General features: G+C 37.7%; 1 protein-coding gene across 6 annotated transcripts in view; it reads left to right on the top strand.

The window, feature by feature from the left end:
- arhgef7a (Rho guanine nucleotide exchange factor (GEF) 7a) overlaps positions 1–24,627 on the top strand; it is a 38,837-nt gene extending 14,210 nt beyond the window's left edge. Inside the window, exons 3-22 of one of the 6 annotated variants that reach the window (XR_013816931.1) lie at positions 2,542–2,626; positions 3,470–3,603; positions 5,062–5,263; positions 5,363–5,451; positions 5,621–5,715; positions 12,991–13,086; positions 14,345–14,467; positions 14,546–14,684; positions 14,772–14,831; positions 14,961–15,107; positions 17,394–17,480; positions 17,650–17,728; positions 17,833–17,972; positions 19,867–20,088; positions 20,305–20,398; positions 20,474–20,563; positions 21,042–22,691; positions 22,813–22,912; positions 23,047–23,101; positions 23,218–24,627. Coding sequence is in view for 4 of the 6 variants with exons in the window: in XM_079822390.1 (XP_079678516.1) it covers positions 2,542–2,626; positions 3,470–3,618; positions 5,062–5,263; positions 5,363–5,451; positions 5,621–5,715; positions 12,991–13,086; positions 14,345–14,467; positions 14,546–14,684; positions 14,772–14,831; positions 14,961–15,107; positions 17,394–17,480; positions 17,650–17,728; positions 17,833–17,972; positions 19,867–20,088; positions 20,305–20,398; positions 20,474–20,563; positions 21,042–21,212; positions 22,813–22,912; positions 23,047–23,101; positions 23,218–23,340 (2,346 nt within the window). In the remaining 2 variants the exon portion in view is untranslated. Of the gene's footprint in view, positions 1–2,541; positions 2,627–3,469; positions 3,619–5,061; positions 5,264–5,362; positions 5,452–5,620; positions 5,716–12,990; positions 13,087–14,344; positions 14,468–14,545; positions 14,685–14,771; positions 14,832–14,960; positions 15,108–17,393; positions 17,481–17,649; positions 17,729–17,832; positions 17,973–19,866; positions 20,089–20,304; positions 20,399–20,473; positions 20,564–21,041; positions 22,692–22,812; positions 22,913–23,046; positions 23,102–23,217 lie in introns of those variants that run through there. The other 5 variants (XR_013816932.1, XM_079822390.1, XM_079822387.1 and 2 more) reach the window with 5 other exon arrangements.
- The last annotated feature ends 800 nt before the right edge of the window (positions 24,628–25,427 follow it).

Genomic DNA, 25,427 nt, shown 5'->3' on the forward strand with positions numbered 1-25,427 from the left:
TTCAAGAATTAAGCGGTCGTTTACGAATAGGTCATTAAATCTTGATTCAACCGATTCATTCAAACGATTCATTTATTATCAAACTCTGAATCATTCATTAACACACTGTTGCTGTGAGATGCGTTACGGTTCTGCTGTGTTATTTGTTTGGAACTATTTTCGCTGCTGAAATAGAGCAAAAACAGTCCATATTGCATCTAAAATGTAAGTGACTTGATGTTAATTAATTGCTTATTATGAAATCAGCGTCATTTTCAGTCGTGATGGTATTCAGGAAAACAACACTCTTGTTAGTGTGATGTTGCTTAACTGTATCATATGTTATAAATATAAAAACTACACCATTTTACCCGTGTATGTTAACTGAGTTTCTTTGTATGAGCGGCGCTCCTTTGTTTTCGATTTTCTCCTCGAGAGGCTTTGCGAGCCTCAACAGGACAACCTTGTTAACGTCAGTTCGTTTTATATTATTATCCACTATCGATCTCCACTTTGGTGATTCCCTAGTTATTTTTTGTTTTGACGTTTTACTCATGATACTTGTCCGTCGGGCAAGTAAAATTCTTGTTCACTTGCCCCTTCAAAAAATCCACTTTGTCCCGGACAAGCGTTAATGCCGAGCCCTGCTGTGGTTTTGTTTGGATCTATTTTTGCTGGCGAAATAGGGCAAAAACAGGCAATATTGCATCTAAAATGTCACTTAATAGTAACTTGTTGTTTTATTGAACTGTTGTATAAAATCAACATGATATTTGGAGAAAAAATGGCACTCTTCGTGTGATATTGATTGTATTAAATTATATAAATATAAGACATATAGAGGTATTTTTACCCCTTTAGCTTGAATATTGGGGGCACTCAATGCATTTTAATAGACTAAATCACACAGTGAAAGCGTGCACTCTAAAAGCGTGCACTAGACTAACTAGACTACATTACGTAGTTTATGCGTGCCATGCACTCTCCTGGTGTGTTTTTGAATTGAAAAATAAGTGAAATACTTGATAATGTCAGATTGATCACTATATTATCGTAGGCCATATATACAGTGGCATGAAAAAGTATGTGAACCCCTTGCAGAATCTGTGAAAATGGGAATAATTTTAACTAAATGAGAGGGATCATACAAAAAAAAACTTTTGAACAGGATGAAGATGTCCAAATTTTTCTTATTTTGTTTAAATATATATATTTTTTCATTTAGTACTGCCCTTCAGAAGTAACAGAAGATACTTGCATGTTTCCCGGAAGACAAATTAAGTACAATTTACCTTGATTTTCAAATTCAATAGGTTTTCACCCCCCGGCTCTTAATGCATTGTGTTTCCTTCTGGAGCATCAGTGAATGTTTGAACCTTTTTTAGTAGTTGTGTTTGAGTCCCTCAATTGACCGGTAAGCCCCTCCCCTCGAACGCAGATGAGCCAATAGCAGTTGGAAAATCCGAAGCTCTCATCGGTTTGATGGTGTTTATGCTACAAAAATGGCAAAACGATGCCTGAGGTACTGTAACACTGATTCCAGGGATCCTGAGAGGATTTTCTGTTTGTCATACTCTCGTTAAGTTACGATTAAAGTCCCTGCTAACATACAAACCGAAATAACTAACTGTTCTCTCGTCATGTAACACTGTAGGTCAAAAACACGAAGGTCTACATTTCAGTGCCTCTCCATATTAAACTGGTTATATGTAAATTAATTTAATTTTAGATATGTTTAAGGTCTACATTATCTGTCCTCTTAAGGAGGACTCCTATTTTGATGGGTATTATAGTCTACGGGTAGTGAAAGGGAGAGCTCGAACTCGCAGTTTATCGGAGTTGTTTTGCAGATACAAAGTTGACCAGTTATTAACTGCACCCTCGAAAAGGTCCAAAAACATCTTGGGATAAGGTTTGCACACTGACAGCTGTCATTGATATAGATATAAGATATAGCAACTCCGTTTGTTTGTCCGAGTTAGCAACAGTAACTAAGGGGGGCGGGGCTTACCGATAGGTCAATTGTCCTCAGTGTGAAAAGATGGATCTTAAAATCATACAGTCATTGCTGGAGAGGGTTGAAATATGAAAAAGAGGCTGGAAAACTGAAGAATGTGCAGGACCTGGAGGATTTTTTTTAACTGCTCAGGACAAACAAGGGACTCATGAACAACCATCATCACAAAACAAAAAAAACAGCCGTGGATCATCCAGGGAGCGACACACAGCACTGAGAATCAATGGTTCATAAACTTTTTATCAGGGTTATTTTAATAAATTCAGCTATTTTTTTGTCTTGTGGACTATATGTAAAAAAATTTTATGTAGAATATCTTATTCAGGACAGTACTAATAAAAAATAACATGCATTTTGTATGATCCCCCTTATTTAGTTAAAATTATTCCCATTTTCACAGATTCTGCAAGCGGTTCACATACTTTTTCATGCCACTGTAGTATCACACACCCCTAGTCCTATATGGTTAACATGACTAGTATGGGTAACTGACATGCATGTAGTCTAGATTAATGATGTTATATAATGTTTTTCTTTCTCTATAGCCATTTGAGGCAGGTGACCTGCTTCAGGGCCACAACTTCAGCAGAGTCCTCACTACACTGGTTGCCCTCAATAAAGTGACTGCAGGTAAGTCTATCTAGAATTATCCCGTTTAGATTTTCACAATATGAATTGGCACAAAAACATAGCTTTTTTTAAAGGTACACTATCTAGCGGTTAAAAAAACGTGTTGTGCTTTGGCTCTGCGTGGCTTTGTGGATGAATATGGTTATCCTACTACTCATAAAACATTCACTACTAGGCTTAAGAGATATAACCAGTTTTGATGGAAAGGATCTCAAGCTGACTAGCTGAAGACACTACTCTAGCTATACTCGTATATAGACACAGTACTTCCTTGAAAATAAATTCCAGCACAGCGCTACAACCCATAATTAAATGACCCTTCACAACAGATAATGCTTTACAATTAACTTGTTAGAGAGCTACATATGGCAATTTATCTGTTCGATAAAATACACTTTTACAATATTTAAAATCCCTCAGTTCTCGGCATCTCTGAGAAGCCAAGCCAATGTTGATTTCTCAATGGGTGATTCCCCAGAGGTTCGAGATTTAGTGTGCTCCATGTCAACCTTTCTCGCTTTTTGTGACAACTAAGCTATGCCGGAGCAACTTTTCTGTATTTACGGATATGACGAGACATGCAGGGGCGAGTGAATGTACACAATTTCCCATGAAACCATCCCGAAAAAAGGCTTACCATAGTGAATCGGGGTAAGACAAAAACATGTTTTGGAAGAAGGGTTGATGTAAAATTTCAAACAAAAAGAATGTTATTTAGTGTACCTTTTAAAAAAGCATTTTAAATTTAAATGAATTAATGCATGCTATTCTAATAGTGTGTGACACTGTTACAGATGTACCCATTGATTGTTATCCTCTTCTGTGTTCTCTCTGTTGGTGTAGATATAGGCATAGGCAGTGACTCTGTATGTTCGCGTCACTCTTCCGCCCACCGGATCAAATCCTTCGAATCGCTGGCCTCCCAGTCCTCACTGGGACGATCTTCTAAATTGCTCCATAACCAGTTCCGCAGCCTTGTGAGTAACTTTGGGGTGAGACCTCTGAACCAACCTCACCAGATCACAATGAAAATATATGTACATGTGCATAACATCTATACTACAAGTTCCAGAGTTTGGGGTCATGATATTTTTTTGGCCCCAAGACATACAAATTCATTTTGAAGGATTCAGTGACTGTTCCATCGGTGCTGCTTTAAAGGATTAGTTCACTTTAAAATGAAAATTACCCCATGATTTACTCACCCTTAAGCCATCCTAGGTGTATATGACTTTCTTCTTTATGATGAAAACAGACCGAGTTATATTAATAAATATCCTGGCTCTTCTAAGCTTTATAATGGCAGTGAATGGGGCCCACGTGTTTAAAGGTCAAAAAAGTGCATCCATCCATCATAAACATGCTCCACACGGCTCCGGGGGGTTAGTAAAGGCCTTCTAAAGCAAATTGATGGGTTTTTGTAAGAAAAATATCCTTATTTAAAACTTAATAAAGTAAAATGTCTAGCTTCCACCAGACCTCTGTCAAAACACTTGCGTCATACGTCGGGCCAGTTAAGCTTTTTTCGTAAGTTGAATACGGAAGGCAAATCATGGGATCATTTTCATTTTAAAATGAACTAATCCTTTAAAGTCTCAATTTTAATTTCAGGAGGTCTTCAATCTGGGGACGGAAAAACCGGAATCACAATATTGCTTAAATGTGATAATTAATATTAAAGGGCTATGATTTAATTAATTAAATGCCAGCACTGCATGTTTCAAAGTAAAGATGTTTGCAATCACCAAATAGCCCACATTTATGGCAAGTGATTTTGATCTACTGCTGATGAATAATAAATTGGTATAATTGGCAATTGATGGCATTTTCTTTTCATATTACCTCTGTACAATGCCTATAATAATGTAGTGCATTGTTTCCCAACCACTGTGCCGCAGCATATGTAAAAAATAATTTCTACAAATAAGAACATATCATCGCTGTCGGGCCAAAACCTTGTTTTATAAAAATGAATGCTATTGGTCATCCTTTTACGTCTGTATGTGGGTTTTACAAACATTTAACCAATAAAAAGCATTTAAAAAAGGTTGTTAGTGTTACTAAACCTCGTAAATCCATTGCCTCCTCAAACTGACAGTCAAATATCATAACTCAACCCCGCCTCCATTTAGAATAAGCGGTGCACAGTTTGGAGATCTGCTTCTTTGCATGCAAGGTTAAATAAAGAACTGATGTTTGAGCACAGCGTTATCTTTACTCAAGAAACACTATGTCCATTAAGGTTAAAAAAATTGTATTTGAAGAGAATATTCTTAGTCTGCTATTTGCTGTCTAGTTTGAAGCAAGTTTTAATGATAAAAGCAATGTCCTGAAACTATATCTTGTGTAAACATATTACTTGATATAAATGGGTCAGTTTTGATTTTTGACTCATGAAGCTGTATGTAAACATAAGTGCTCTCTCTCTCTTATAGGACATGACGGAGAACAGTAACACTCAGTTAGTGGTTAAAGCTCGCTTCAATTTCCAGCAGACCAATGAGGATGAGCTTTCTTTCAACAAGGGTGACATCATCAATGTTACTCGCACAGAAGAAGGGGGCTGGTGGGAAGGATCCCTCAACGGCAGGACAGGCTGGTTTCCAAGCAATTACGTCAGAGAGGTAAAAGGGTCAGGTATGTGTCAGTTTGCTCTAGACCATTATAAATATATAAACACTGTCTTCTCTTGATCCACAGTGCACATTTATTAAAACAATCTATGTGGCCTTACAGACAAACCAGTGTCCCCTAAATCTGGAACTCTTAAAAGCCCCCCCAAAGGTTTTGATACCACATCCATCAGTAAAACCTATTACAACCTGGTAAGCATTTAAATATCCTTTTGAAGTGTCACCAGGTTGCTTTGATTAATTTTGGAAGTTTTGTTTATAAACCGTAATCAGTTCATTTGTGAATGAGCGCAGCTGATAAGTAATCATTGTGTTAAAAAAATATATTGTCTAAAAATAGCTGCTTTTTGTTTGTCTTCAGGTGCTACAGAACATTTTAGAAACTGAAACCGAGTATTCAAAGGAGCTCCAGAACCTTTTGACCAACTACCTGAGACCTCTACAGATGACAGAAAAGTAAAAATCCTTGCTATCCTCTAAAAAAACACACAAACGGACTAGAATGAAATACACAATTTAGTTTTAAAATTAACAGTCAATCTACATTCTCTGATTAGGGCTGACAATTTTAGGCCTGGTTTCACAGACAGGGCTTAGATTAAAGTGCCCCTATTATGCTATTTTAAAGTGTCCCAATTTAGTTTTGGAGGTCTCCAACAACAGGTTTACATGCATCAAAGGTCATTCTCAAACGACTCGATGGATGAATCCGTCTCTCTAAATCCCTCCTTTCCGTGAGCCTACTCTGCTCTGATTGGTCTACTGCGTACAGCCCGTCTTTCGGAAAAAAAACCCCCATTACCATAACTGAACTCCAGCTCTGTCCGGTGTCTGGAGGCTTCCTGAAGCTCAGCGATTGTCAGAGGTGTCAAGTAACGAAGTAAAAATACTTTATTACCTTATTTAAGTAGAAATTTTGGGTATCTATACTTAACTGGAGTAATTCTTTTTCAGGCGACTTTTTACTTCTATTCCTTACATTTAAAAAATAGCCTCATTACTCCTATTTCGTTTTGGCTTGTTGAGTAGTATAAACATAAACCATTCCGTCACCCTATTGGTTTGTACGCGATTTTGCATCAAACTCCTTAATCAACCATTCCGTCACCCTATTGGTTTGTACGCGATTTTGCATCAAACTCCTTAATCAACCATTCCGTCACCCTATTGGTTTGTACGCGATTTTGCATCAAACTCCTTAATCAAACACACTTGATTCAAATGATCATCTTATTATCAGAGACTCCAAGACCTGAAATGGGCGTGTCGAATAAAGGAGACACGCAAAATGTGCAGTGTTGGTGTGCCTCCAGGATTGTGGTTGGGAAACACTGCTTTAAAGGGTTAGTTCACCCAAAAATGAAAATTCTGTCAGTAATTACTCACCCTCATGTTGTTCCAACCATGTAAAACCTTCGTTCATCTTCGGAACATAATTTTGTATATTTTTGATGAAATCTGAGAGCTGTCTCACTCCTCCATAGGCTTTCAGAGGGACTGAAACTTGATGGCCCAGAATAGTAAGTAAAAACGTCATTTAAGGAGTCCAAATGACTACAGTGGCTCTGTATTAAGTCTATCATGCGACGAAAATACTTTTTGAGTGGAAAAACAACAAAAATAACGACTTTATCACACTATTATTGTTGTTCAATTTGAGCCTCTGACGAGAGTTCGCGGGAGTGCCCCGACGCATGTGCGAGAACTGAGATTACGGCGTTCTTCTTCTACTACTACTTGACTGGCTGCTCACTCTTTCGGAGTAGGGTTAATCTCAGTTCTCGCGCATGCGTCGTGGCACTCCCGCGAACTCTCGTCAGAGGCTCAAATTGAACAACAATAATAGTGTGATAAAGTCGTTATTTTTGTTGTTTTTCCGCTCAAAAAGTATTTTCGTCGCATGATAGACTTAATACAGAGCCACTGTAGTCATTTGGACTCCTTAAATGACGTTTTTACTTACTATTCTGGGCCATCAAGTTTCAGTCCCTCTGAAAGCCTATGGAGGAGTGAGACAGCTCTCAGATTTCATCAAAAATATACTAAATTATGTTCCGAAGATGAACGAAGGTCTTACATGGTTGGAACAACATGAGGGTGAGTAATTACTGACAGAATTTTCATTTTTGGGTGAACTAACCCTTTAATGTATTTGCATTGTACTAAAATGCGTTCATTTTCAATGGACATATATGCGGCTGAAACAGCTAGGCTAGTGCATCCGACATTTTTCAACATTAATATTTTAATATAAAATTACAGTCATTATGGCCTTTTATAAAAAAATTTTTTTTGAGGAGGTGGGGTAGTGGACTATAGGCCTCTGTGGTTGCGGCCTAAGCTTTTGTCCTTAATGGCATTTTTTTCCTTACATTACTTTTACTTTTATACTTTAAGTAGTTTTACACTTTTACTTGAGTATAAAGCTTGAGTTGATGCTTCAACAGAAGTCTTTTTAAACCCTAGTATCTATACTTCTAACTGAGTAATAAATGTGAACACTTTTGACACCTCTAGCGATTGTACACACTGTAAAGACTGTAACGATAATGTTTTTACATCAATCCCAGTGTGAGTCCGAATCAGTGAAACATTGGAAGAACTAGATATTCAACCCGAACCTTGAGCAGGACATTTCTGAGTGATGCTATTCAGTTTGAGGTACATTGATTGAGATAATAATAATATGATAATAATAATAATGTAATTCCTCACCATCAGCATGAACAAGTAAGTGTGTGTGTGTGTGTTTCTCAGGGTTGTGGGCTCGAGTCACATGACTTGGACTTGACTTGGACTCGAGTCCCAAATTGGATGACTTGTGACTCGACTTGGCATAACCAAAGATGACTTGCGACTCGACTTAGACTTTGGCAACAATGACTCGCGACTTGACTCAGACTTGAGCCCTCTGACTTGGAAAGACTTGACCTACCTTCTAAATGGTCAGAGAATTGTAATCATCACTGTAGGATTGTCTTTTGGCACTGAGCCAGAGAGGCACTCATTCAGCGAGCGCTTGTCAGTGCAGATGGGAGGGCTTTGGGGGCTCGAGCCCCTGCCCTTTTTGAAAATTAATCAGACGTGCACCTCTCAACAATCATCAATAATATTGTGGCCAATAAAACAGAATTTGAATTATGATATAACAACTTGTAAGAAATAGTAATAAAGTTGGAAAATTCCAGTTTATCTTTTACGTGCCTGTCAGTCTGAAATATCTGCCATGACGTGTTGCTATGGTGCGTGTCTTGCTTGACTGCTCATTCTGACCCCGCCTTCTCTATATTTTTTTCTTTTTGTTGTAATTATTCTGCTCATTGTAAAAGTAAAATACAATAAGTTTGTATCTGTAATCTCATATTCATAATTGTGACCAAACTGTCTGCTTACAACAGTGGTCGGGAACCTCTCTAGTGAATGCCTGTGGCTCGGTGGCAGGAAAAATCAAGCCAAACAATCACGATTTAGTCAAAGCTATTATTCGAAGTGTAGGCTGTCAAGAAGGAGGCAAGAGAAAAAACCTCCTCAAAAAACTGGATGAGACAATATATAATATTACAAAAATAAAACCACGCAAATATTAAAAAATGTTACATTAAAAGGTGTAAAAATTACTTATTTTTATAAAACAACACTGTCCAACAGCGACACCCGCAGGTAAAGTTACAGAGGGTTGCCTGAGCACATTGACTTTTAAAAGACCTGTCTAAGTCGCGCTATGATTGGTTATGATTGGATATGATTGGTTCACACGTTAAATCCCACCTCTTGATTTCATACACGTTCTGGAATCGACCTGAATGAAAGACTAATTAAAAAGGAAATAACTTGTGTTTATTTATTCAGGAAAATGAAGTGTAGTGACATATATTTACATTTGATATGTAAAAAAAATAAGTAAAAAAACTTTGCCTCTTCATTTTAAAACTCCACCGCACACCACTGAATATAGGCTACTATTATTTGTTATATTGGAAGTTATATGGATTGTAAGGCTGCTAAAATCTCGTTCCAAGGAAGGTAACGAGCTGCGACTGAAGGCCGTTGTGCGTTCGTGTTTCAGCTGGGCAAAATTGATTTAATTATAATATTCTTTATCTGACTCCATTTATCATATTGTCGATTTTAGGATAGAATGCCAATTGGTTGTTTGGTCATTTATATTTGATAGTTAATCATACATTTAATCATTCCGTTTTAACCCTTTGTTGCAATTATACCGTTCCGTACTGGAGATATTAATTCAGAGTAATTCAGAAAGGACCAAAATGTAACTATTTATTTACAATCAGGTAAATGTAAAATGTCAATTACATAATAGACAGAATTCTCTTTTAAATGGAAACACAAATTCTAGTTATGGTTACACTTAAAGGGGTGGTAAAACACATTCTTTTGAAGGCTTGACTGTGTTTGTGGGGTGCACTGTAACATGTGTTCATGCTTCGTTTTAAAAAAAATTGCCTTATTTTTCATATATTTGACCTTTATTCTACACTGCTCTGTCCCTCCTTGTAAAACGGTCTGATGCTTTCTGGGTTGTATGAAGCCAGTCCCTCAAAAATACGCGATGGGCTCTGATTGGTTAGCTGGCCCAGTGTGTTGTGATTCGCTAAACGCCTAGTGCACGTATGTCGGAAACGTCACGCCCCTTACCGGAGGCTGTGCTTTGGTCACTGTTAGAAACAACGGCGTCAATAAAACCATACCAATCTGAGCCCGAATCAGACCCAGAACATTTGAGTGAAGATGATCGAGCAGAACCTGTTCAGTCCTCAAGAGTAAAGACTGCGGATCTATAATGATCGCTACTGAATGGCACTTTAACTTTTGTATTTTTAGAACGATTATAGCCAAATATCTGTCGCAAGAACTAACCCAAAACAAACACTAAGCACTGGCTTTAACTAGTAAGCCAAATCACACACAGAACCATGTTTAGCAAGCCTGTAGATAAACAATACATAAAAGCTCTAATCAAAGAATCATTTACACTAATGTCAGGTTCGCTGTTGAGATTTTAACGTTAGTGTTTGTAACGTTAGGTGTTCGTCGGATAACGTTAAGTATGAATGAGCATTTAACAGACTGGTTTGCAGAACAGCGTTGTCATCTGTTTACTTCCTTGCTACAACCTATTACAGGAAAACGCATAGATGAAAAATAAATCAGACTTACAGGTTGTGGCCCGTGAACAGCTTCTGTTTGTAAATCCAGCTTTCAGGACAAGCCGTTGTGCATATCCTGTATTGAACTCGCGAAGTTTGTGGAAGTTTGTGTTGTCCTCCGTGAAATGTGCAGCGCGCGTGTCATGCATCCACGCACCGGCAGTGTTTTTTTCACGCAGCTGACGTTGTGCAAATCTGGCATTGAAATCGCGAAGACGGTGAATGTTTTCCTCTGTTAGATGTGCTGCAGGGAGCCCTGCGCGCGCCTGATTCCCCGCTGACTCAAACACACGTGTGCATATAACATGCTGTATGTTAAACGCTCTGCAACGAACCCCCGTCCCAAGGAAGGCTGAACAGAGCAAGTACCCCAGACCTGCAATCCGGATGAAAATAACAGCGTTTCCTCGGCATCGCGGCAACAACACTCCAGCCTGACTATACCACAACAGCGCCGCGATACAAAATGGCCTCACCCCCCCTTATTTAATATTCTCGGAGGAGGGGTTTATGTAAATATTGAGCCTGTTGATGTCACCAACCCTGGAGGAATGTGTGTAGTCGCCTACTGGCCGTTTGCTGTAGTTCTTAGAAACTGATTTCTTTAAAAGCAAATATCTCCCTTTGCTTTAAACTTTGAACGTTGTAACTTTGCAGATGTTGTTTATGCTCAAGCAGCAACATTACACGTTAGCTAAAGTTAGAATAGTGAAATCGTGGTTTACCACCCCTTTAAAATAGTTTCAAATGGATGTAAACTTAAACTCTTAATTGTACTCAGTAGGCCTATGCATAGAATGTTACCTGAGAGAGAGAGAGAGAGAGAGAGAGAGAGAGAGAGAGGCAAAGAGCAGCTCTCTATAGAGAAAGGCAGAGAATATAAAGAGACGGAGCTATCATTGCGATCTTCTTTTATCCTTTTCCCTGATGTCACCAAACTCAAATATGACCCATTCAAAACTGACCAATCAGACCAAAACGTGAGACGTTTGAAAGTAACCAATCAGACGAAGCTTCTCCCTCTGTACTAAAGGTGTGACAAACATTTGGCCTGCAAGCCTTCCTTTGTCCTTAGAAATTCCAAATGGCCCTTCTGATGAGGTTCAGGGGGGAGGGGGTTGAGTCAATTTCAAATATCTTGGGTAAGACGATGGTTGCCAACAGTAAAGCAGATGTCTTTGTTTTATTTCAAATACCTTTGGTTATTTTCAAACTTACAAGATATATACGCCTATTTTTTTACATTTGAGCCCCTGAGAAACTCTCTGCACATCCCTGATCAGTGTTTTCTAATCAGGCATCTTCAGGCATTTTAATACACAAGTACTAGCAAACCGTTTAAAATGTGAAAAATTATGCACGTTTCCTCTCTCAGTAAAAAGTAAAGTTTTTTTCTTAACTGTTTTTGATGTTCCAAATAATGGTTCAATAGCTTAGTTACATTACTCACGTACACATACAAAGTGAATAGCTATGGTTATTTCTATGAAATTATTTTGTCTGTTACTCTGTTACCAATAATAATTAAAAAAATTCTCACTGCTTTTTCTTATTTTGTCACGCATAAGCACAATCCCTAAATTGAACTGAGATAGATGGGTGCCCTAGTGAAAATTGTTTATACCTCATCTCACATGAAATTGAACTGCTAAGTCATGAACATTATTTTAAAAGCCTTCCTGATATAAATTAGTATACATTTCATATATTAATTAATACTGCAACATCAATTTGTGATAAAATCACTAATGACTTGTTTAAGACTTGAAGCTTAAAGTTGAGGACTTGCAACTTGACTCGGACTTGCCTGTCTTGACTCGAGACTTGAATGTAAAGACTCGAGACTTACTTGTGACTTGCCAAACAATGACTTGGTCCCACCTCTGGTGTTTCTAATTTATTGTGGTGCACATGCGGGAACTGTATCAATAACATAAAGTGTTTGAGGTGGTTCAAGGTTTCCCTGGTGTCTGCGTGCGCAATAAGTGGATGGGCAATATGCTAATGTTGTCTTGACGTCCCAACGAAACGGCTTGTGATTCGTTTGACAAACGATTTGTTTAATTGACTCAGAGTCGACTCTTACTTTTGAGAGACACTAACTTTATATACGGTGCTCTTTCAGATTTTAAACTTTGTTTGCAGGATGTTTTCATTCACTTACAACTATGTTACACACTATATGAAAGGTCATTTTCAAAAATCCATAATAGGGGCACTTTAAGGCAGAAGTAGCTTTTATAAATATGCCTTAAAAAAACAGTACTGATGTGCATCTTGAGACAAAACAATGGTACTGACTACTGACATACTTTAAAATATGTCAGTGGAAGTTGCTTTCTGTTAACACAGCTCAAATATGCTGTTTAATCTGGGACTAGGTTTAAGCCTTGTTTGTGAAACTGGGCATTAGTGTGTTAATTTAGTGTGATTTTAAAATATATTGTGATTTTAAAAAATGTGTAACCATTCCCCTTTAAATTTTCTCATCATTTGAGTGAAGTACAGCCTTAATGTTTGAGCATTGACTTTTCTCATCAGTTCTCATTGTTTCTCATAGACTGAGCACCTCAGATGTAAGTGTCATTCTTGGAAACCTGGAGGAAATCAGCACTTTCCAGCAGACTCTGGTCCAGTCACTGGAGGACTGCACCAAGTGAGTTTCATTCTAACCATAAGCAGCCATGTGATTCCTGGCCTGTTTCTTAATAGCCTCCGAGTAATTTATGACATGAGGGACAAGCACTTAGTGAAACTGAGACTCTATCAAATGTATCAAGTTTCGACTTCTAGATGATGAAAATAGACCTGGGCAGTAACATAAACCTGAGGTCCATTAAGAGGATTTGAGTATCACTAGAGTTTTTTTTTTTTCTATGTTTACACTGACCCCTAGTGGTAAATTCTTTAGCAAGTTTGGAAAATTAGTTTTTATAAAAAATTAGTTTATACCTGTCATAGAAAGTATACATGGACATTTCCATATATATGATAATGGCTCTAGGAAGAGTCCTGGTTGTTTCAAACTTCTTCCATTTAAGGATTATGGATGCTACATGCTTCTGTGAACCTTCAATACATTTTTGCAGTCTTCCCCAGTCTTGATACAGTCCTGTATCTGAGCTCTACAGGCAGTTTCTTTGACCTCATTGCTTTCTTTTTTTATTGAATCATTTTCCTATTTTGATGCACTTCGCGGAGGCAACCACCCTCCGCTTCTCGTCAGGCGGTTCTTTGCCTCCACGTCGTGCATTAAAATCGTTTAATGCACAGCTAGCCATGGATTATCCCTTACTTATACAATACAGATTGTTTCAAAGCAGCTTTACGGTGATAACAGGAAAATGATTAAATTATGCAAGCAGAGTTCTTTTTGGCTGTACAGCAGCTCTAAAAAAAAAAATTTTTCATTGTTCAGCTAAAGTTAGTTCATTGTTGATTCAGTCCCATTGTAAAGATCATACATTTTTTAATAAGTTCATTTAATCTATAAAGCAATTCTGCAGAAAATGGAGATGTCATTGTTCAGCTCCGTTCAGTTCTGATCCAGTAGTGTCAGTGTCTAGTAAGAACTCTAGCTGCTGTATTTTGGAACAGCAGGAGATTGTTTATTAAGCATGCAGGGCAACCACCCAGTAGAGCATTACAGTAATCTAGACTTGAGGTCATGAATGCATGAGCTAACTTTTCAGCATTTGTCATTGAGGGCATATGTCATCATTTAGATATATTTTAAAGTAAAAAAAAAAAGTGGTTTTACAGATGCTAGAAACGTGGCTTTCAAATATGCGTTTGGTATCAAAGAGCGCACCAAGGTTCCTAACTGACGACAAAGACTTGACAGAGCAGTCATCAAGTGTTAGAATATCAGTACATTGTTTGTAATAATTCTCCTCAATGTTCTGTGATTTAAGGCTTCCAGAGCTACAGCAGAAAGTGGGAGGGTTCTTCCTCAATCTCATGCCCCAGACAAGGTCTCTTTATGTGTCTTACTGCTCCAACCACCCGTCGGCAGTCAGTATTCTCACTGATCACAGGTATGCCACCATGCTGTGACCTGATTTCACAGAAAACCTCTTCACTGGTGTGAAAACTTCTCATTTCTGTGCCTGCAGTGAGGAACTTGGAGAGTTCATGGAGGGAAGGGGTGCGTCTATACCAGGTATTCTCACACTGACCTCTGGCCTCAGCAAACCCTTCATGAGACTGGACAAATATCCCACATTACTGAAGGAGCTGGAGAGACACATGGAGGTAGAAGATAGAGAGTTTGTGTGGTTTCTGTTGAGGTTTTTATCATTGTCAACATTTCAGTGTGACACTGTCTTCTTTCCCTTTCAGGAGGGTCATCCAGACAGGACAGAAATTCAGAAATGTATGACTGCTTTCAAGAATCTCTCTGTGAGTGTTAACTGCCTAGTTAGAATGCTAAAGCTGACTGGTGTCCCGTGGTTTTGCCACTGCAGTTAGGTGTGGATCATTCCCCATGACAACCAGCCTTCTTAATGTGTTGTGTTGGCATGATTACAGGCACAGTGTCAGGAGGTGCGGAAGCGTAAGGAGCTTGAGCTTCAGATCCTGACTGAGGCGATTCGTCTCTGGGAAGGGGAGGACATCAAGACCCTGGGTTCAGTGCTGTATATGAGCCAGGCCATGGTCCAGAACTATGGCTGTGAGGTGAGACAGCACAAAGATCTCAATAGCTGACAGACCTGATGAACATTTTCTCCTCATATTGTGTGAATTTGGGACAGGTCTATTTTTTTTATTTGAACAATGCCAGACATTAAAGTCAGCATGAAATGAAAATTCATGCTATTTATTCTCTATTTTTTTAAAGATTTGTTTTTGGCATTTTTGCCTTTACTATGACAGGACAATTAGTTGACAGGAAGCGAAGTTGGAGAGAGAGAGAGAGAGAGAGAGAGAGAGGGACGGGATCGGGTAGGGATGCACCAAAATGAAAATTCTTGGCTGAAGCTGAAGCCGAATAATAATAAAACACTTGGCTGAAGCCGAATACCAAACATGTTTTTTTTTAGAATTTTTTGGATCCATTTATTTTGCCAATTTTTTCACCATTGCATAAATTAAATAGTAAAAATGAGCTTTTTATGATTTTGTCTTGCTTTTTTTAAAGAAAAATAAATTACAAAACTACAATTTAAAAATATTTATTTAACACTGAACATTTTTTAGCATTCCAGCAGACATTATACAAACAAATCACAATATATATAAAATATATATAATTTTATCTTATCTTATCTTTGGCCTATTATGTCTACAAATATCATAATCAAATCACTGAAGGTACTCCATTAAAGTGCAGACGTAGGCTAAGCAACGGCTCCACCAACAGCACTGAGTGTACAGTGAGACATTTAAGATTATTTAGAATTCCAAAAATATTTTGCAACAAATATTTTTCTATTAGTCTGCCTTTACATTGCTTTAATGCATTACTATTTCACAATGTCACTTCCAAAACTTTGCAGCGTGCAATTGGCCATTAATCCTTTTTGCAACATGAAAAATAATAGTTTTATTCAATGGATTATATAGACTGTAGACTCGAAAGCGAGCCAAGAAGCTGGCTCCATTTATGATCAATAAACGCTGTCGCTATGTCAGTTCATCGCGATCTCACAAGGTACAAAGTTCACTGAAGCTGCTAACAATACACAATAAATATCTTGCTTGCGTCGATTCGTGTCCACACTTTGTTTGTTTGTTTATGAGAGGTTTTGCGAGCCTGTCACCGCTATAGAAATACGTTGTAAATGGATACATTTAACGTTCTACAGACACAAATATGCACTGGAGCATTTGCCAATATACAGTATCAACTGAGGGTGCTCTTGCTTGCATTTGAGGGTGCTTGGACAGTGTCTGCAAACGGCTATCCACTTCCACACTTCCGACATGTTTGCTGCATTGCTGCACTCTCACACGCGCTGGTTGCTATATTTGATCGCATCATCAAAAACGTCATTGTTCGGTTAAATTTATTCCGTCTTTTGACTTATTTGGCCGAACACCGAAAATTAAATTTTTGCTATTTTCGGTTGCCAAACATTCGGTGCATCCCTAGGATCGGGAAAGGTCCACGGGCCAGGACTCGAACTCGGGATGCCCGAAGCACAACTGCGCTATACAGAGGCTATTGGCACAGACGCTATATATTTTCTTAATGGATGTTATTGATCATATTGTGAATGATTCATCCATACATCCATTTTTGTCCTTGTAATAGTCATACCAACAGATTTCTTTCTGGTGGTGTATGGCAAACTTTTCAGCTTAAGCTCTACCCCTTTCTTACAATTGACTGCAAACTCACATTCAGATCGGCCTCCATCCAATTTGCAAGTCCCCGCCTACTTTTGGTTTACTTTTTCCATAATGTTTCACCTGGATCTGTCACAATATGGAAGAAAAGATCTGTTGCTAGTTCCGTATCACCCAAGTTTGATCTGTTTCCATAAGTGGAAATAAAAGTAGTAAATTTAATTTATGTAAACATTGAAGGGAATTGTTGGGAAGCCAATGTGCCTTCGCCATTAAATGTAAAAGATTACTTGGAATTTGGAACATAAAAACAAAACACTCTGACGAATATGTTTGTTAGCAATCGTATCAGATGCCCTATGTCTTGGGGAAAAAATATGGTCTGTTCTGATTGGGAAAAAAAGATCCACTTCAGGTAATTACAGATTTAAACAATTACATTATCAGGTAATTGTTTAAAAAAAAAATCAAGATTTGTCTTTATACTTAAATCTTTTTTTTTTGTGGATATCAATTTTTTTTAAAGAGAAAATGTCTTCAGTCGTGGACACCATGCATGAAAAAGCTAAATAACAGCTAAAGAGAATGATAAATAATGTTGTTTTAAAAAGACTTGTTGCTAATTTCAGTCCTGCAGTTACAATGGCTGTGTTCATTGTTTTTTTTTTTCAGGAGAAGCATGAGCGTTACCTTCTGCTTTTCCCTCATGTTTTGCTCATCCTGTCTGCCAGTCCAAGGATGAGTGGCTTCATCTACCAGGTCAGAAACCAGCTGCTGTCAGAGCTAATTACTGCACAGTCAAATACATCTCATTGTTTCATTCCACCACCCCCTAAAATCCACTCAAACCACAGCTTTTCAACACGCACATTAAAATGGCACTTGCGGCTCTAGCACAAAGAGAAAATGTCTGCTTTGTTTCTTTCAGGGCAAGCTACCTTTGAGTGGGATGACGGTGAACCCATTAGAAGACTGTGAAAGTCATAAAAATGCTTTTGAGCTCTCGGGTAAGGACAAACTGACTCACATTTCTTTGAGTTCAAGACATAAGCAAGTGTTTTTATCGTTCTTAGTCATTCATTGACTGTGCTTGTGTGTGTCCATCCAATAGGAAGCATGTTTGAGAGGCTTCAGGTGATCTGCTATAACAAACAGGATCTGCAGGACTGGCTTGAGCATCTGAACCGACAGACCAAGCACACCACCATGGCGGCTCCCAGCATGAAACCCCTCACTGTTCCCTGCCACACAGTGAGTCACCTGAAATGCATGCACAAAATGCCTCTTCAGACAGCTTTCTCTTTCGGACAAAAACTCACAAAATTATGCCCAAATTCCTGTTTTGTCTAGTCCTCGTAAGCTCAGTCTTAAAGGAGTTTAAAAGTGTTAATGAACGCAAAGAGTTGTGAGAAAATTGGATGCGCGCAAGATCAGCGTCATGTGCGTTAGGTCTTAAAGTGACAGCAGCCTAATAAACCTTCTACTGTCTGTCATTATTGTGAATCAAAGAACAAAAGGCAAAGAGAAAATCACTCACTGCTCTTGACTGAATTTATTTCCTACCTGTTAGACCTACCTGAAAATCTTAAAGCACTATTTACAAGGTTACATGGGTCAAAAACAACGAAAACAATAACTTTTTGTGCATTTTAGCAGTGCATGTAAAAATCTGAACCGTCTCACCTTGAAAAAAACCTTAGAGTTGAACCCTGATATATTAAAGGCACAGCTAAATGTGACATTCATTACAATGGGATTATTTGAAGATTGTTTTAAGTTCACTTACATTTTAATGTTTATATATTTTTAAATGTTAAATGTTTTAAATGATTTTAAATGTTAAAATCGATAACTTTCAATTATAAATGGTATGATAAATGTTAAATGGCTATAATTAATGGCTAAAATTGAGAAGTATTCATTTAATAGAGACTTCAGTATCAGTAATACTGGCCTTCATTCATAGTGCTTTGTTAAAAAGATGCCATTAAACGAATATTTAAAGGTCCCATGGCATGAAAATTTCACTTTATGAGGTTTTTTAACATTTGAAATGAGTTCCCCAACCTGCCTATGGTCCCCCAGTGGCTAGAAATGGCGATTAGGTGTAAATCAAGCCCTGGGTATCCTGTTCTGCCTTTGAGAAAATTAAAGCTCAGATGGGCCAATCTGGAATCTTCCCTATATATAATCAACACTTTCACGATTTGTTAATCTCAACAGCTGGAATAGTAAAAAATTTTTTGTAAAAGTATTTGCGAGGGTTCCACATTTAATACGCATTTCAAATGCTAATATGCCAGCCAATCACAACAGTGGGCGTTTCCACTAAAGTCTCACAGCAGACACGGCCCTTCAAACAGAGCATTTAAGCCAAAGGGCTAAAATCAGGATATTATTACAAAAATTATGACATTTTATGATGTAAAAATCATACTAACAATATAAGTACACCTCAGGAAACATTATAAAATAATAAATAAAATCCATAATATGGGACCTTTATACTAAAATATACTGTCTTTGTTGTTTCTACATTTATTTTGGAGATTAAATGTGAAAGTGTTAGAATATAAAAATATATTCAAAAAACCTTAATGTTAGGTGTGATTAATCACTATTAATTACATGAAAATGTGATGAATAAATTTCTCTAGTTTATATATAATTATTTATTTTATTTTATTTAACTTAATTCATTTAACAATTTTATATTCGCTATGCAGAAGAGTGTTGGAAAAAAGTAAAAACAACACAAACGTTTGTAAAAGACTTTAAAAGGTTAGTTGAAAGTTCTGTTATTAATTACTCACCCTCATGTCATTCCAAACCCGTAAGACTAAACCGCTCAATTAATATGTGTTAGTTTTACGATCTCTTTATGAACTTTTTGAACTGTCAGTGGAGGGACAGAAAGCTCTTCATTAGTGTTCCGAAGATGAACGAAAGTCTTGCGGGTTTGGAAAGACATCAGGTTGAGTAAAAAATATTTTTTGGGTGAACTAAACCTTTAAGAGCTTTACACAATATAAAGTCAAGTGTAATGTAACACAAACATTTTTTTATTTAAATTTTGGGTTGTAATGTGACCTGTGAATTATCTTAAACTTAGGCTTAAAGGTCAACTTAAATTTTACCCCTCTAGCTCCCGTCTCACCCTCTGACGCCATCCAGACATGCAGAAAGCCGGGGCCTGACAGTTGCTCCTGCCTACCACACCTTACCACATCCCTCCTCTCATGGGGCCCCACACAGCACCATGATGTGGGGCCCCCTGGAGCCCCCCAAAACCCAGAAACCCTGGAGCCTGAGCTGCTTGCGTCCAGCCCCCCCACTCAGGCCCTCAGCTGCTCTCTGCTATAAAGAGGTATTCTGGGATCAGATTAGAGCTGATTATGCAGCATATACTGGACTTCCTGTTACAAATATTATGGAAATGCAATATAATATAATACAGAAATCATATTTGTTGATTATTTCCCTTGATATTGTAGTCACTGTTATTTTGAGCAGTCTCTTATGGCTCTACAAGTCTCCCCTTTACCTCCTTTCCTATTTTTTTCCATTCCTCCTCCTCTTTCAGGACCTCAGTAAAAGCCCCAAGACAATGAAAAAGCTGCTGCCCAAGAGAAAGCCGGAGAGGAAGCCGTCCGATGAGGAGTTTGCACTGAGGAAGAGTAAGTCCGATATGGTTACTGAAATCAAGAGATTCTAAAAGATCAAGTGTCTGATGTAACCTCTGACCGGTGCAGGTACTGTAGCTCTGGAGGAAGATGCTCAGATTCTGAAAGTGATCGAGGCCTACTGCACGAGTGCTAAAACCAGGCAGACTCTGAACTCAAGTAAGTCTCGTATGCGGCCCCGTCCACCTCTGTCTCTTTTCTTCTAAGACACTCCTCATTCATATCGACTTTTTGTGTGTGTAACATAGAACAGCAGTCCGGTATAAACTAAAGTCTGTTGATCTTAACAAGTTTATTCTTGGATATCTTATAACAATATCCTCTCTTTTTTCTTCATCATACTTAATGTTAATTTTTTTTATCATGACCCCCCCCCCCCCCCCCCCACCACCCCGTTTCATTTTGACATCTTTACACACCATTTTTTTTTATTATTTAATCTTTTTTTTTTTTTTACTCATTTATTATCTTGGGGTATTATTGGTTCTCCCATCTATGTGGTTGCACCACCCGTGTCCATTCTTTGGTCGGCCCCCTTGTTTTATTCCCTTTCCCTTCCATTTGCAATCCTCCCTGCCTCCTTCCCTTCATTTGTGTGATTTGATCCTCATCATCTGCGACTGGACGGCCTCTTCAGCATGGCAAGGCACTGATCTCATGCATAACCACGTTTTGGATCAATCCAGCGTGGACTCTCTGGGCCGCCGTAGCAGTATCTCAAGGCCCGAGACCACCTCGGACCTCTCAGAGGACTCTGACTATGACAGTATATGGACGGCCCACAGTTACAGGATGGGCTCTGTTTCCCGTAAGAGCTCCTACATCTCCCACCAAAATTAATCTCCCCCTCACTCCTCTTATTTCAAATGACTTTTATGACTTTTTATTTATTTGAAACTATTTATGTATTTAATGATATCACTCTAATGCATATTTATTTTACTCATTTTTATATATTTATTTCTCAGTGTTGTATCAATCACACCTCATCATTTTCTGCATATATATGCACTTTCCCAAAGCAATTCCCTGTTGCCTTGACATTTAAACTCCCCCTGAAACCACCAACTTCACTTAACTACGTTTTTTTTCCCCCTTTGTTTGCCTCGCATTCAAAATTTATTTAAGTGTCCTTTAAAAAATGATGTTCTCATTCCCTCATTCCCAGATGTATTTAATTATTGACGTTGTTGAAGGTACAATGCACTCTGAAGGTAATAAGGACAGGTTCTGCTGTAACAGAAAAAAGATGCTAAAATCTCTTAAAAAGTGTCTGTAAATATTAGAGTATTGTCATTAATCTGAAATGTGTGGTATTACCTTGGACTATGTTTACTGAATGTGAACATTAGATTTCCTCTCTGTTGACACGAGGAGTTGGGTCTTACCAGAGAACTTCATGAATAGATGTTCATGAAATTCTCAAGTATGATTCTCAGATGGCACCACGGACAGTATTACTGGGGACGTTTGTTCAAACTTATGTGATATAAATGTATTTATTTTCAATTTGTAAATGTATTTTGAATGATTTTGGACTTTTTGTATGCTTGTATCTAACTATGTAAGTTTATAGTGGTGTCTATAGTGATAAGTATGGAAGTTTACAGAAAAAAAATGTTGTTGAATGTTGGTTGAAATTCTATTAGAATCCATTTAAATCAGGTGTGTGGAAGGTTATAGTCAAGAGTGTTTCGCCATTCATTCGAGACTCTGTCAAAGCCTCAGTGTTTGATGCTTTTCCTCTTTTATGTATGATGAGACAAACAAGAAAACCAACTTGCCAATTACTTAGAGAATGACATTGAGTATAATTCCTCATGTTATGTGATTCCTTGTGACCAAGTTCTATTCTGTGGTTAAAAAAAATGAACGAGAAGAAAATATGTATATTTACTACCTTTTTGTCGGTCGTTTACTGCAGATATTCTTAAAACTGTTCAACAGAGATACTTCAGTGCCGTTTTCGTGATTTGAAACTAAGACATTATTAATGTGATTGTTATATATATGCAGAGTCAAATATATGACAAAACACCACAAACGTTGTAATATACATTTTGAATAAATCTTGGGTTGTTTTGTACAGTGTTTATCCTTTCAGGAATTGATCTCTTAAAACAGAAGTGGGTTTTGTTTACAGGTTGTGGTGTATGTGATTTAATTGCAGTTTTACCACCCTTCAGGAAAACCTTGGTGCTCTTCTTTTTTTTTTGAATGCGTTTATTTTTTTTGGATGATCCCACTCTGCATGACTAACTCCTGTCTCACTCACGCACAGTCCTGTGTAAGTTTGATCCAGTCCAAACCATTCTTTGAGGCACAGTGGTCCTGTACCGAGCTAATCAATGAACCCAACTAAACTAAACCTCCTGAAATCAATCTGCGGGGCTTCTCTTTTGAAACAGGACAGTGGAAAGATGCCAGTCCAGCACTGATAGTTCCTGGGGAGGAGAAGTTCAGTGTAGACGAGTTGAAGAGTAATGGTCAGACTCTTCTGGAGGAGAAGTAAGACTGCATATTTGGCCATTCTTATGAACAGGGTTTATAATAAGTGTGAAAAAAGAAGGTTGTTTGTCACGAGAACATGAATTGAATAGAGCATTATTGAAGTATGCACTGACATATCCAATGTTTCCTAGGAGCCTTGTGGATGTTGTTTATGCTCTGAAAGATGAGGTACAGGAACTTAAACAGGTGAGTGTCTGTGAGGGTGTGAGGAAGATTGTCTTAATATTTAAAATAATCTAATAGAAAACGATAATATTTAATAGATTACATTGCCTGGTTACATGATTTTACCGTTCCAACAGGACTATAAAAAAATGAAGAAATCCTTGGAGGAAGAACAGAGATCCCGGAAAGATCTGGAGAGGATAGTTAGAAAAATGTTAAAGAATATGAACGATCTTTCTTGGGATGAGACTAATTTATGAAACCTGTGTCCTTATTATGGAGTCCCTAAAGTGACACGGTTGTGGAATTATTATGAGATGGGAAAACATTTGCGTTCCCCTGAGAAACTTTGCACGTTTTGCGAGCAAACGCAAAGTTTATCAGGGGAACACAAACATTTTGCGAGCCAATTCAAAGTTTCTCAGAGGAACACAAATGTTTTTGCGAGAGAACGCGAAGGCATTGGTGTTTAATTTTACTTTCCATCTCGTATTTTTTTCTGTCACCATGTCCCTTTAGGGACATGATACCTTACTAGTTTTGTTACAATAGTGGTTAAAATGATCTGAAAGTTCAACCAGATCATTGAAATTTTAGATGTTTGAAAACTTGAAAGCACCATGGACATCGGATCATTCCAATGTTTAAACTCGATAAGACTTTAAGTGCATCTACACCAAGCAGATTTTTTATTTAGTTTGAAAACCACACATTTTATAGCTGAACAATCATGATGCGACTTGTTTGTTTGAAGTCATAGCTAAATCAGGTGCATCTTCAGCATCTTTTCGGATGGCATGAATGTTACGTGTGAATGTCCCTGACAGGTTCGTCTTTCATCTAATGTTAAGATGTTTAGATAGATAGTACCCCAGTCTTCACATTCCACTGATGTCTGGGGTTGTGAGTGTCCTGTTTTTCTACAAATTTCTTTTGCCATTACAAAGGTTCAAGAGATCATCCAATTTTACAGTTACATTTCATTTTAAAAACTTTTATTCAGATGCACTCTGATTTAAAAGGCTGAATCTGTGAATATTTCCATGATGTGGTACCATGAACTTTTTCATTCCATTTGATTATTGTTTACAAATGACTCGGATGTTTATACTTAAACATTAATTCAACACTGGGTGCATTGAGACAAAAAGGTATGCTGTTAAATGAGGATCATGAAGCGTATGCTTATATATGTCGTTATGTTTAGTACATGTTTTAGGTGCCATTGTAACTCAAGCTGTGACAGGACTTCATCATTACAATAGCTTATTTATCACAATATGATGCACATCATACCTTCATGCAAGTTATGACTATTCATTTCAGTGTCACTTACATTGTGTGACCAAAGCAAAAGCCAAAAACTTATTTATGGACTTCACAATCTGTGACTAATTACTGTACTTGACATTTATTCCTATAGCTCCTACACAAAAGTAGAATAATCTCATTTAAATTCATGTAGGATATTTATTTAGTGTTCTTTATCTCAGATACATGTTACTGTAAATTAATTATGTAAATAAAGAAATGTGTTTATTTGCTTTAATTCAGTGGCATCAGTTGGGCTTAAACTACTAGAAAATAATTCCCTATAATACACTTTTTTTTTTTTTTAAAGAATCTTATATATTGTGATATATACACAGTGATTTACATCAGCTTGTGACTGATGGACTGATTTGTCTTGCTAAGGATAATTTCATAGCTATTTCATCACACACACACACACACACACACACACACACACAATTATATAAATATACATATAGGTGCTGGTCATATAATTAGAATATCATCAAAAAGTTGATTTATTTCACTAATTCCATTCAAAAAGTGAAACTTGTATATTATATTCATTCATTACACGCAGACTTTATTTCTTTTAATTTTGATGATTATATCTGACAACTAAGGAAAATCCCAAATTCAGTATCTCAGAAAATTAGAATATTACTTAAGACAAATACAAAGAAAGGATTTTTAGAAATCTTGGCCAACTGAAAAGTATGAACATGAAAAGAATGAGCATGTACAGCACTCAATACTTAGTTGGGGCTTCTTTTGCCTGAATTACTGCAGCAATGCGGTGTGGCATGGAGTCGATCAGTCTGTGGCACTGCCCAGGTGTTATGAGAGCCCAGGTTGCTCTGATAGTGGCCTTCAGCTCTTCTGCATTGTTGGGTCTGGCATATCGCATCTTCCTCTTCACAATACCTCATAGATTTTCTATGGGGTTAAGGTCAGGCGAGTTTGCTGGCCAATTAAGAACAGGGATACCATGGTCCTTAAACCAGGTACTGGCTGCTTTGGCACTGTGTGCCAAGTCCTGTTGGAAAATGAAATC

This window comes from Gobio gobio (genome assembly GCF_949357685.1).
Source record: "Gobio gobio genome assembly, chromosome: 7".
Taxonomy (NCBI): Eukaryota; Metazoa; Chordata; class Actinopteri; order Cypriniformes; family Gobionidae; genus Gobio; species Gobio gobio.